We start from the raw sequence: 12291 nt of genomic DNA, 5'->3' as shown, positions 1-12291 counted from the left end.
ATAATCTAATATGGTCAAATAAAATCAACTCATTATCAAAAGATAGATAAAGCCACATTGTGACTGAATGGTGTTGTTTTTTTCAACAGTGTGTAAACCTGGATAAACTTGAACCTGTGAGCACAGAGGAGAAAATGGTGAACGAGTCCATGATTCTTCTGGATAACAGAAAGTTTTGGGCAGGAATTGTGTTTCTGGACATTCAGTCCAACAGCTCTGAACTTCCCCAACACGTCAATTACAAGATCCGCATGGACATCGACAATGTGGAGCGCACAAACAAGATTAAAGATGGGTAAGTTGGTGTTTTCTTTTCTTAAATGCCTAGTGATGGAAACGAGACTGTGTGCTATGAAATCACATGCTTATTGTGCTTTTTGCCTGGCAGGTATTGGGATCCCGGTCCTAGGGCTGATCCGTTCGAGGATATGAGGTATATTTGGGGAGGATTTACTTACCTACAGGATATAGTTGAACACAGCATCATCAGAGCAGTTACTGGGACCAAAGAGAAGACTGGTGTTTACATCCAACAGATGCCTTATCCATGTTATGTAGATGATATGTAAGTATTCCACTTCACTGCAAATAAACCTAGTTGAATAAAAGAGACTGCAAATTATGAAGGACTATCTTTAAACTATTTCCCTTGCAGTAAAAAGACTGCTTCGTGCTAAACTTTCAGAATGTTCTGTAACAGTTGGAAGTGGAACAATTATTTAATAAAATCTTTTTCCTGTAGTTTCCTTCGCATTATGAGCCGTTCCATGCCGCTTTTCATGACTCTGGCCTGGATGTACTCAGTGGCCATCATCATCAAAGGTGTTGTCTATGAGAAGGAGGCCCGGCTCAAGGAGACCATGAGGATTATGGGATTGGACAATGGTATCCTGTGGTTAAGTTGGTTCATTAGCAGCTTCATCCCTCTTCTCATCAGCGCAGGCCTGCTAGTTCTTCTACTCAAGGTACTAAAAAGACAGATCTTAAGACCTTAAGTTGTTTTCTAGGAAGTGCACTTTTAGCCTTACAAAAAAACATTAAGTACTCAATTTAGTTATGACAAATTATTTATACTGTAATGCAATTTTGACTTTTTTTTTTTTAATGTAATGAAATTACATTTTTATTAAATTAAATTAGAACAAAATGAATTAAAAACTAAATAAAAATGAAGATGAATAAAATAAAAAATATGAAAATAATAAAATATACAAGAAATAATGACAAAAGCACAAAAAATTACTGCAAACAAGTAAATGTAAATAAATAAAAAATGAGAGATAAAGCTAATTCAAAATACTATAATATAAAATAAATAAGTAAATAATACTAACTTAATAATAAGACTTATTATTATTAATACTGTTATTATTGTTATTTTAGTATCTTTGAGATACTATTTTAGTTTGTATTTATATTTTGAACAATTTATTCATATTTATATTTTCATTTTAAGTTTTAGTAATTTAATTATGTTTAGTTCAAGTTCAACATTACAGTTGATAGGAATTTATCTTGGTATGCTCATACATACTTTATGTAGTTTTAGTAACAAAAATGTACATATATATGCATGTGTGTGTGTTTGTAAAACACATTTTTTTATTTCTGTTAGTTTTAGTTATTTAGTTTATATATATATATATATATATATATATATATATATATATATATATATATATATATATATATATATATATATATATATACATACCCTATAGTAACCCTGATTATTATTATTCATTATAATAAAGATTATTATTCATTATGTGGCATTCTTTAAGAAATCGTCATTAATAGAAGCTTAACAGAGTCAATAAAGCTGATTTCTTTTATCTTTCCAGATGGGTAATCTCCTGCCCTACAGTGACCCTGGCGTAGTCTTCCTCTTCCTCGTGTCATTCGCTGTGGTAACCATCATGCAGTGTTTTCTGATCAGTACGGCGTTCGCACGTGCCAACCTGGCAGCGGCTTGCGGGGGCATTATCTACTTCACCCTCTACCTGCCTTATGTGCTCTGTGTGGCTTGGCAAGACTATGTGGGCTTCAGCGCCAAAGTCATTGCTGTAAGTACCAAAAAACATTTTTTTAAATATCAGTTACAAAGTTCAAATGTGTATGTGTGCAGCGTCATTAATTGTTGGCCTTAGGTTATCATACTGTATATTGCATAAGAAAACTAATTTATACTGCTCTCTTTATCTAAAATGACTTACAGGTGCGATGAGAATATCGTAACTGTAAAATCGCACTTTAAACCCATTGTAGGCTTTGGTTCCGGACTCTAGATTACAAGGAATCTTCACTTGGGTGTTCCTGCTGAAACTAGTTAAATGCTTGTGCTAGATTAAAGGTCTGGGCCACTAATACAAGAGTTCAGTTAGAGGTCAGCCAGTGTTACTGAGATTACTTTGACCAAGGCACTTAACCCTAGATGGATTGATCCTGCGCAGGTCCACTCCAGGTCCTGCTGAAAAAACCTGAGATTAAGTGTCCAGCTCAAGGGCACAGATTTAATAGGGAATATCAACCAGTACATTTACAGTACATGGATTTTTGAAAGTAATTTGAACTATTTGAGTTTAACTAAACTATTTTTAAAGAGCATGATTTAATCTGACTCAAATCATACCAGATTATTTTTTCTTTTTTATATTACATATTATATATTTTTATCTAAACACTCCCAAATCAGTTATCAAAATTAAGTGAATTTAAGCTTGAAATAAGAAATAAATTTGCCTTGTAGGGTTAGAAAAATAAAATAATTGACCTTTTTTTTATTCCCAATTTTAAGCATAAACTAAAAAAAAGCCATACTACTCATTTTATGTAATTTCGCTTCAAGTAAATATATCTTGATTGAATTAATTTTTTTTATATTTTTGTACAAGACAAAAATACTGGGTGAGAAATTCCCTTTATGCATTGTAGATAAACCTTGACTAGCATTATAAGTGGACTTCAGGTGGAAAAAACTGAACACTACTTACTTTTAATTTGGTTGTGTTCACAGAGCTTACTGTCTCCAGTGGCATTTGGATTTGGCTGTGAGTATTTTGCCCTGTTTGAAGAGCAGGGAGTGGGCATCCAATGGAATAACCTCTTCTCCAGCCCAATGGAAGAAGACAACTACAACCTCACCACCTGCCTCATCCTCATGTACTTTGATGCCTTCCTGTATGGGGTCATGACCTGGTACATTGAGGCTGTGTTCCCAGGGCAGTATGGCATTCCCAGGCCATGGTACTTCCCTTTCAGTAAATCCTACTGGTTTGGAGAGAGCAACACAAAAAATACTGCCGTTCATGGAAAGAAGGGCAATGCTGGAGGTAAGAAGTTTTTATAAGTGATACACCAATATTAAAATTCTGAACTGATGACTGTTTTCACATTATGGCCGATTACTGACTATAAAGCTAATTTTTATGCTATTTTTAAAAAGGCACGTTAGTGTCAGTTTAGATCTTTGAATTTGTTTACTATATATAATCTTCAATACAATTGATTAATAATTTTTTGTGTTGTTGTTGTTTTTTTTAAAGCCGTCTGCATTGAAGAGGAACCCACTCACCTTGAATTGGGAGTTTACATTAAGAATCTTGTGAAGGTCTACCGTCATGGCAAAAAGCTAGCAGTCGATGGGTTGACACTTGGCTTCTATGAGGGGCAAATAACTTCTTTCCTAGGTCACAATGGAGCTGGAAAAACCACCACCATGTACGTTTAAATTTCACTTTATATTCACCCTAGATTTGTCACTTTCATAGTAGAATGGTTTCTGAAGGATCATATGGATTGGAGTAATGGCTGCTTAAACCAACAAAAGTTTTTCTTTTTTTGGTTATAATATCTAACCCACCAATTTGCCTTCATTGTTTTAGGTCTATCCTAACTGGCCTATTCCCTCCCACCTCTGGCACTGCATATATCATGGGCAAAGATATTCGCTCAGAGCTCAGTTCCATTAGACGGAGTCTCGGAGTGTGTCCACAACACAATGTCCTCTTCAGCATGTAAGTGCTTTAATTCAAAAACAACACAAGTCACATACTAGATGATGTTAAGATTTGTATAGTTCTGTGAATTCTAATCTACCTGTCATATTTCAGGTTGACAGTAGAGGAGCACATCTGGTTCTACGCCCGTCTGAAGGGTCTGTCTGAGGAGGATGTGAAGGCTGAGACGGAGCAGATTCTGACTGATACTGGCCTTCCACACAAACGCAAGTCCAGGACCAGCCAGCTGTCAGGTGAGTGCCATTACAGCCTCTGAAATTATGATTTGATGGTTGTTTGATTTGTTGCAAACTGACATTTTTGTGCTCCTCAGGTGGTATGCAGAGGAAACTCTCGGTAGCCCTTGCTTTTGTTGGAGGGTCAAAGGTTGTCATTTTGGACGAGCCCACTGCTGGTGTGGACCCATACGCTCGAAGAGGCATCTGGGACCTTCTTCTGAAGTATCGTACAGGTAACTACTCCATTCGTTTTGTATTTTAAAACAAAGAAAATTTCCATTAGATCTTATTGAATCTATTATTTTTAAAATAATTAATTATGAAGACTGGGTATTTCTTAGGTCGGACTATCCTCCTTTCTACCCATCATATGGATGAAGCAGATATTCTGGGCGATCGTATTGCTATCATCTCCCATGGAAAGCTTTGTTGTGTGGGCTCTTCGCTCTTTCTTAAGACTCAACTTGGAACTGGATACTATCTTACCTTGGTGAAGAAAAACACTGAGCCTTCTCTCAGCTCATGCAGGAACTCGAGCAGCACTGTGTCCTTTGTTAAGAAAGTAAGTGCACTTCAGTTTGCAAAAACACTCGATGAGCACATTGATTTGTTGTTTCGCTTATAAGCTCATTGTTTTTTAGGATGACAATGCATCTGAGAGCAGTTCGGATGCTGGTCTAGGTAGTGATCAAGAAAGCGAGGCCGCCACTGCGATAGGTAAGACACCACCTGACCTCATACTTTCAAATGATGAATAACTTTTCAGTTCATGAGATTAAAACTGAATCTTCACTAAAGTTTCCAATATGTCCTGCAGGAACTACATGGCCTGAATCTCCTGTTGTTCCTGTTGATGTAGACCTCATCTCCAGTCTAATCCTGAAGCACGTTCCTGCTTCTCGCATGGTGGAAGACCTCGGTCATGAGATCACATATGTGTTGCCGTACGAGTCTGCCAAAGATGGTGCTTTCGTTGAGCTCTTCCATGACCTGGATGATCGGCTCGCTGACCTTGGCATTTCCAGCTATGGTATCTCAGATACTACACTTGAAGAGGTACTGTATGTGCAGCTTGTCTTGGCTTTCATCTGTCAACAAAAAGCTATAGGATGTCAGCTATGATTTTTTACTACATATGCAAGTTACTAATCATCTTTCTTGGGTGTCTTTATAGATTTTCCTTAAGGTGGCAGAGGACAGTGGAGTTGATGCTGAAATCATCTCAGGTAAATTTGTACCTCACTATTAGCTCTCTAGTCATCTGAATAATCAGTACATAGACAAAAATCCAGAAAATATCTCATCTTGTATTTTTAATTTTGTTAGATGGAACTGTGCCAGTTCCCAGACATAGACGACACGCATTTGGTGCTGACCACCAGAGCTGCCTCAAACCACTGACCGAAGATGATGACAGCAACGACTCTGACGTTGATCCAGGTAAACCTTAAAAGCCCTACAACATCTATAATACTGTATCTTTACAGTAGAGTCAGCCATAATTTTCCTGTTGATGTATTTGATCACCAGAATCAAAAGAAACAGACTATTTGAGCGTTTCCAATGGGAAAGGGTCATATCAAGTGAAAGGCTGGAGTTTGAAGAGGCAGCAGTTTGTGGCTTTACTGTGGAAGAGATTTCTGTATGCTCGCCGCTCAAGGAAAGGCTTCTTTGCACAGGTAGGAATGGGAAATATAGTCAGTAAAAAATAAACCTAGTCTCCATTTACCAAAAGCATCATAAGACTAAGGAGATGAAAGAAACTACCAATGGTTTCTACGAATCCCAAATATATTGTAAGCCTAAGTAGATCGTAGACACTGTTAGTGCCAGTGGTTTCTTTGATTCCCCAAAACAATGTAAGCCTAAATAGATTGTATACACTATTGGTGGCAATGCTTTCTTTCACAATCCAATTAGATCGTAGAGACTACCGATGCCAGTGGTTTCTATAATCTAGTTAGGCTTATGCTATTTTGGGGATACACAGCCCATGTCAGTACAGTTCAGTTTTGATCAACTCACTTTGATTCTCTTTGCAGATTGTTCTTCCCGCTGTGTTTGTGTGCATTGCTCTGGTATTCAGTCTTATTGTGCCACCATTCGGAAAATATCCCAGCCTGGCTCTCAATCCCTGGATGTATGAAGAACAGTTCACATTTATCAGGTATGACAAGGATGTTCTACTCAACATTTAGTTGAAATAATTGCATGGAACCACTGAAATTAAATACAGTGTATTTTCATTGCAGTGATGATGCTCCACATGATATAAGCACACAAAAGTTACTCAGCGCTTTATTAGATGATCCTGGCTTTGGAACACGATGCATGGAAGGAGAACCAATTCCGTAAGTATCTTTTTTTCTGTACGTATTAAACCTTTATTTCTTTAACAGCTAATATTTTTAATTTAAGAAAAAACTAAGCTTGTCGTCTCCCTTGGTTTTAGCGATGCTCCCTGTACAATGGGCGATGAGGAATGGTCTACACAAGAAGTTTCAGAAAGCGTGATGGAAATTTTCACGTCAACAAACTGGACCATGGACAACCCATCACCTGCTTGTGAATGCAGCTGTAATGGCAAAAAGAAGATGCTTCCAGAATGCCCTGCTGGTGCAGGTGGACTGCCACCTCCTCAGATTAAGATGAGTGAAACTGAGACCCTCCAGAACCTGACGGGACGGAACATCTCAGACTATCTCGTGAAGACCTATGCACAGATCATTGGGAAAAGGTATGGCCTGATAGTCTATCCACATGAAATGAAGTAGTTCAGTATAGCGTCATTCAACACATTAACAGACTGTTTCTTTCATAGCTTAAAAAACAAGATATGGGTGAATGAATTCAGATATGGAGGATTTTCATTGGGAGCTAGAAGCACTCAGGTACTTCCTCCTGCTGAAGAGATCGACGACGCCATCTCCAGAGTCAGGGAAATCTTCCAACTGGGGAAGGTAAGTCGAAACGTTGACTCTTAGGAAATTAATCAGATATTTCTCCGGAATTGTGCATTAAGTATTTCTTCTTATCCTACGATTGTAGGACTCAGGATCAGCGGCCGACCGTTTTTTAAAAAGCCTGTCTGGCTTCATCAATGGGCTGGACACTAAGAATAATGTCAAGGTGAGTCACAACTGGATGACTGCTATTTTTAAACCCATTATAGACATTCTAGTGAACTTGAAATGATCTTTATTGACATTTTTTTCCAGATATGGTTCAATAACAAGGGCTGGCACAGTATTGGAGCCTTCCTCAATGTAATGAACAATGGTATCTTGCGTGCCAACTTACAACCTGGCAGAGACCCCCATCAGTTTGGCATCACTGCGTTTAACCATCCGCTCAATCTGACCAAGGAACAGCTTTCTCAAGTGGCCCTGTAAGCATTGAAACTGAATGAATGCAGTTTAAATAACGTTAAGCAAATTGTTCATGTGGGTCTAATCTCTGAACCCTGATTCTTGGGATTTCAGAATGACCACCTCAGTGGACGTGCTGGTTTCCATCTGTGTGATCTTCGCCATGTCCTTCGTCCCCGCCAGCTTCGTTGTCTTCCTCATTCAGGAGCGAGTGAATAAGGCCAAGCACATGCAGTTTATCAGCGGAGTGCAGCCATACCTCTACTGGCTGGCCAACTTTCTCTGGGATATGGTAAGTGTTTGATTTCACTTTCAAATCTCATAATACACCACTCACCTACTTGGCTGCTGACCCAAAATCTCTAATGCACATTTCTGCCTGTTTTTGGTACAGTGCAATTATGTAGTTCCTGCTACTCTGGTGATCCTGATCTTTGTGTGCTTTCAACAAAAAGCCTACGTCTCTGCAACCAACCTGCCTGTTCTTGCCCTTCTACTGCTTCTTTATGGGTAAGACAGACAGATCCACTTAACTGATAATTCCAGTAAGGAAATAGACAGTCTGATCCCTAGATATTGCTGTGGTCCTACATGGGGCCTCTGTAAATATCTGCAGTGAATGAGCCCACCCTCATATAGATAATACACTCTGTTCCGCAGATATGTAAAAACCCCTCTGGGGTCCCAAATGGGATTATACATTATACTTTCTAAAGTCAAAAGAGGCCACAACCTGGGAATCTTCCTTAGTGAAAAGAGCCCACCCTCATGTTTCTGTGATATAATAGTATCTAGATACACTTGGGGCCTGACATGGGACCTCAATACAAAGCCAATTTGCACATATAACATTTTCTCTGATAATAAATACTTATTCTTGTCTCTCTTCAGATGGTCCATCACTCCTCTTATGTATCCGGCTTCATTCCTCTTCAAAATCCCCAGCACTGCTTATGTGGTGCTCACTAGTGTCAATATCCTCATTGGGATCAATGGCAGCGTGTCCACTTTTGTCATGGACTTATTTGGAAGTAATGTAAGAAATGTGTTTTTTGGTTTCATCCTAATGCAGTCTTACGATTTGCTATTCTTAGCAGTAATTCTCAAGCACACAACATGATTTCTAATGCGGCTCATCCTCTGCTGCAGGAGGTTGGTGGCCTAAATGACATCCTGAAGAACGTTTTGCTCATCTTCCCGCATTTCTGCCTGGGTCGAGGTCTCATCGACATGGTGAAGAATCAGGCCATGGCTGACGCTCTGGAGAGATTTGGTAAGATTAGCTTGCTCCACTTAAAATTTTAAAGGATAGTTCACCCAGAAATGAAAAATTTCATTAATTTCTCACACTCATGTCGTTCCAAACCCCTAAGACCTTCATCCATCTTTGAAACAGATATTTCTGATGAATTCTGAGAGCTCTCTGACCCTACCATTGACAGCAAGGATCCTTACACGATCAAGGCTCAGAAACATAGCAAAGACATAATCCAGAAATCCAGAAACCATAGCAAAGAAATAATCCATGTGACATCAGTGGTCTAACCATAATTTTACAAAGCTACAAAGATACTTTTTGTGCACAAAGAAACAAAAATAATGACCAATTTATTCAACAATTCATGCAATGTATGTAAATGGATATGCTGTTTACTTTAAGATCAAAGCGTAAACAATGTAAACAGCGTATTTGCATATGGTGCTGCAGACGCAGAACAGCAAATGTTGTTTACGTATGTTATACTATCCAAAATGGTGCTATAGGGTGGAGGAGACGAGTTGTTGAATTAAGTTTTTTTTTTCTTTACACACAAAAAGTGTACTTGTAGCTTCATAAAATTATGGTTGAACCACTGATGTCACATGGTTTATTTTAACAATGCCCTTGCTATTTTTCTGAGCCTTGATATTGTCTATGGGAGAGTCAGAGAGCTCTCAGAATTCATCAAAAATACTATCCCTTTAAATTTTTTTGACAAAGATTCCATGAATAAGAGCAAAGAAGTTCAGAGTTTGACCTCATCAGCTTGATCTATGTCTACTGTCTACTAAGGGTCATTATTATAGATGCTGAATGTTCTCTTACTTTGCATTAGGTGAGAACCGTTTCCGTTCTCCATTGGAGTGGGACATGGTGGGCAAGAATCTTTTTGCTATGGCTGTGGAAGGATTGGTTTTCTTCATCATCACAGTCCTTATCCAGTACCGTTTTTTCTTTAAACCCAAGTAAGCAACATCACAACACGACTTTCTGAAACAAATTACATTTATATGAAATGCTAATGAAATTATGGATAAGAAGATTTAAGAAGATGTTTTAATCATTTTCCACAGGTCTTTAAGTGCCAAGTTGACTCCGATTGGAGAGGAAGATGAGGATGTGGCCAGAGAGAGGCAGAGAATCATGAGTGGAGCTGGACAGGGAGACATTCTTGAACTCAGACAACTCACTAAGGTCTGCCGAAATCCTCTGCTGATGATCACAGACATCAACTTTAGTTTTTCAAATTTAGTCAAATAAATGGGGCCCTCATCATTATGTCATCCTTGTCTTTTTCAGGTGTACAAGCGGAAACAGAAGCCCGCTGTCGATCGTCTGTGTGTTGGCATTCCTCCAGGAGAGGTAATTGATGACAGCTGGCTCATGATCAGCCTCATCCGAATGAGTCACGTCTAGTGTAAGACCACAAACTTTTCTTTCCTCCTTCTTTCAGTGTTTTGGTCTGCTTGGTGTCAACGGAGCTGGAAAGACAAGTACTTTTAAAATGCTGACTGGAGACTCTGTGGTCACCAAAGGAGAAGCATTCTTGGCTGGGAAAAGGTATGGACAGTAAAATACATTTAGTTATTAAATTAGAACAGATGGTACTTCCTTATAGCAACTTAGTCTGTTATAAACACATAGGTCATAGGTTAATCCTAAAATTCTGTGAGTGTGAATGCATTGTTTGATGACCTTGCTCTTTCTCAATTCTAGTATACTCCGAGAAATAGATGAAGTACATCAGAACATGGGCTACTGCCCTCAGTTTGATGCCATCAATGATCTGCTGACAGGACGGGAACACCTGGAATTCTATGCCATCCTGCGCGGTGTACCCGAGAATCAAGTTTGTGAGGTGAGCAGAGTATATGAACTAAAATGAGTTTTTAAACAGTGTTTTGTTATCATTTTATTATTTTAATATAATTTCAAGGTATGTGAGATTTAGGGTGAATCATATAGGTCCCCGTCATATTTAACCCCAAATAAAAAATAAACCCTGAAATTGTACATGCTCCAAAAAATAAAATGAGACCTATTTTGTCACATTTGACATGTATAATTTAACAAGTAGGTGCTTGCACCATCATATTGTTCAATTAAAAAAAAAAAAATTAAAGCATTTAGACAGACTTAAAGGTATGCTGATTTAATAAAAAAATAATTGTACAAAATATAAAAATACTGTATTTCAGTAATAATTTCCACTGACAATACATTGAATTACAAAAATATATATATATTGCATAAATGTTTTGCATTTTGACCATTAACCACATTTCCCCATAATTCTCATCTCATTATTGTCATGCATAAAAATTATTTATACAGCCTTCAACTTATGCTGATTTAAACTTAAAATACACAAAAAATATGAAAAAGGGAAAACATTTATATATTATAGTAATGATAAATCACAATTAAGAACAAACTGAATTCCAAAAAATAGGATATACATACATACAGTACATATATATATATATATATATATATATATATATATATATATATATATATATATATACACACACATATATATATATATATATATATACAATGTTTTCTTTGTTTTTTATAATAATATAATATAATAAATTCCTTGATTTTACGTTAAATGTGACCTGGTTTTGTGAGATTAACCCTAATAGGAACTATTAATATGTTGTTTCTTGGGCAGGTGGCGGAGTGGGGTATCCGTAAACTAGGCCTCGTGAAGTACGTGGATAAGAAAGCAGGAAGCTACAGTGGTGGCAACATGCGCAAACTCTCCACCGCCATATCACTCATTGGAGCCCCACCAGTGGTCTTCCTGGTATGTGCATCTCTTCAAACACACACACACACACGTATACACAAAGACACTTACACAACTGGCTCGATGTCTTATGCCTCCCAGGGTGAATGTCTGCAAAAGAATCAACAAAAACAACATTAGTCTAGATCAAATGACCACTGTTTGGTTATTCTCTCAGCTGGTTTTCCTGCTCTGGTTGTATAAGAAGTTCAAGACTATGACACCCCCAGAGCTAAACTATCCTGACCTCTTTAGCCTTTGCTTTCAGAGAGGCCTCACAATGGGTTGATTACACAAAGATCACATGAGCACACTTGATAGCCAGCAAGCCTGTTTCGGTTCACTTGAGTGTGCGATACACTTGTGAAGAAAAGATGGTGTAGCTAATCAGTGTGTGTTTCCTGTTGAAACATGGTCGAATATGAGCCTGGCTGTGCTTTTGGTTACAGGATGAGCCCACCACTGGAATGGACCCCAAAGCACGACGAGCACTGTGGAACTGCATCCACAGCGTCATCAAAGAGGGACGCTCTGTCGTACTTACCTCACACAGGTACATTCACCACAGTCAAAGTTTATGCACTTAAACTGAACACTAACAGTCAGCTAAAGTTATAGACAAGGACGT

General features: G+C 38.0%; 1 protein-coding gene across 1 annotated transcript in view; it reads left to right on the top strand.

Moving 5' to 3' along the window:
- The window catches only part of abca1b (ATP-binding cassette, sub-family A (ABC1), member 1B), a 31755-nt gene that overhangs the window by 15951 nt on the left and 3513 nt on the right, over nucleotides 1-12291 (top strand). The window contains exons 13-44 of the mRNA XM_052574235.1: nucleotides 90-295; nucleotides 389-565; nucleotides 743-965; nucleotides 1845-2066; nucleotides 3017-3332; nucleotides 3546-3720; nucleotides 3885-4016; nucleotides 4113-4252; nucleotides 4333-4470; nucleotides 4579-4799; nucleotides 4879-4954; nucleotides 5055-5293; nucleotides 5412-5463; nucleotides 5564-5677; nucleotides 5768-5916; nucleotides 6280-6404; nucleotides 6490-6588; nucleotides 6690-6974; nucleotides 7059-7197; nucleotides 7286-7366; nucleotides 7456-7625; nucleotides 7720-7897; nucleotides 8000-8115; nucleotides 8497-8641; nucleotides 8755-8878; nucleotides 9702-9831; nucleotides 9940-10060; nucleotides 10166-10228; nucleotides 10320-10426; nucleotides 10583-10724; nucleotides 11547-11681; nucleotides 12113-12216. Coding sequence (XP_052430195.1) covers nucleotides 90-295; nucleotides 389-565; nucleotides 743-965; nucleotides 1845-2066; nucleotides 3017-3332; nucleotides 3546-3720; nucleotides 3885-4016; nucleotides 4113-4252; nucleotides 4333-4470; nucleotides 4579-4799; nucleotides 4879-4954; nucleotides 5055-5293; nucleotides 5412-5463; nucleotides 5564-5677; nucleotides 5768-5916; nucleotides 6280-6404; nucleotides 6490-6588; nucleotides 6690-6974; nucleotides 7059-7197; nucleotides 7286-7366; nucleotides 7456-7625; nucleotides 7720-7897; nucleotides 8000-8115; nucleotides 8497-8641; nucleotides 8755-8878; nucleotides 9702-9831; nucleotides 9940-10060; nucleotides 10166-10228; nucleotides 10320-10426; nucleotides 10583-10724; nucleotides 11547-11681; nucleotides 12113-12216 — 4844 coding nt within the window. The remainder of the gene's footprint in view (nucleotides 1-89; nucleotides 296-388; nucleotides 566-742; nucleotides 966-1844; nucleotides 2067-3016; nucleotides 3333-3545; nucleotides 3721-3884; nucleotides 4017-4112; nucleotides 4253-4332; nucleotides 4471-4578; nucleotides 4800-4878; nucleotides 4955-5054; nucleotides 5294-5411; nucleotides 5464-5563; nucleotides 5678-5767; nucleotides 5917-6279; nucleotides 6405-6489; nucleotides 6589-6689; nucleotides 6975-7058; nucleotides 7198-7285; nucleotides 7367-7455; nucleotides 7626-7719; nucleotides 7898-7999; nucleotides 8116-8496; nucleotides 8642-8754; nucleotides 8879-9701; nucleotides 9832-9939; nucleotides 10061-10165; nucleotides 10229-10319; nucleotides 10427-10582; nucleotides 10725-11546; nucleotides 11682-12112; nucleotides 12217-12291) is intronic.

Source organism: Carassius gibelio, chromosome B14 (assembly GCF_023724105.1).
Source record: "Carassius gibelio isolate Cgi1373 ecotype wild population from Czech Republic chromosome B14, carGib1.2-hapl.c, whole genome shotgun sequence".
NCBI classification, from domain to species: Eukaryota; Metazoa; Chordata; class Actinopteri; order Cypriniformes; family Cyprinidae; genus Carassius; species Carassius gibelio.
This window is presented reverse-complemented; position numbering and strand designations above follow the sequence as displayed.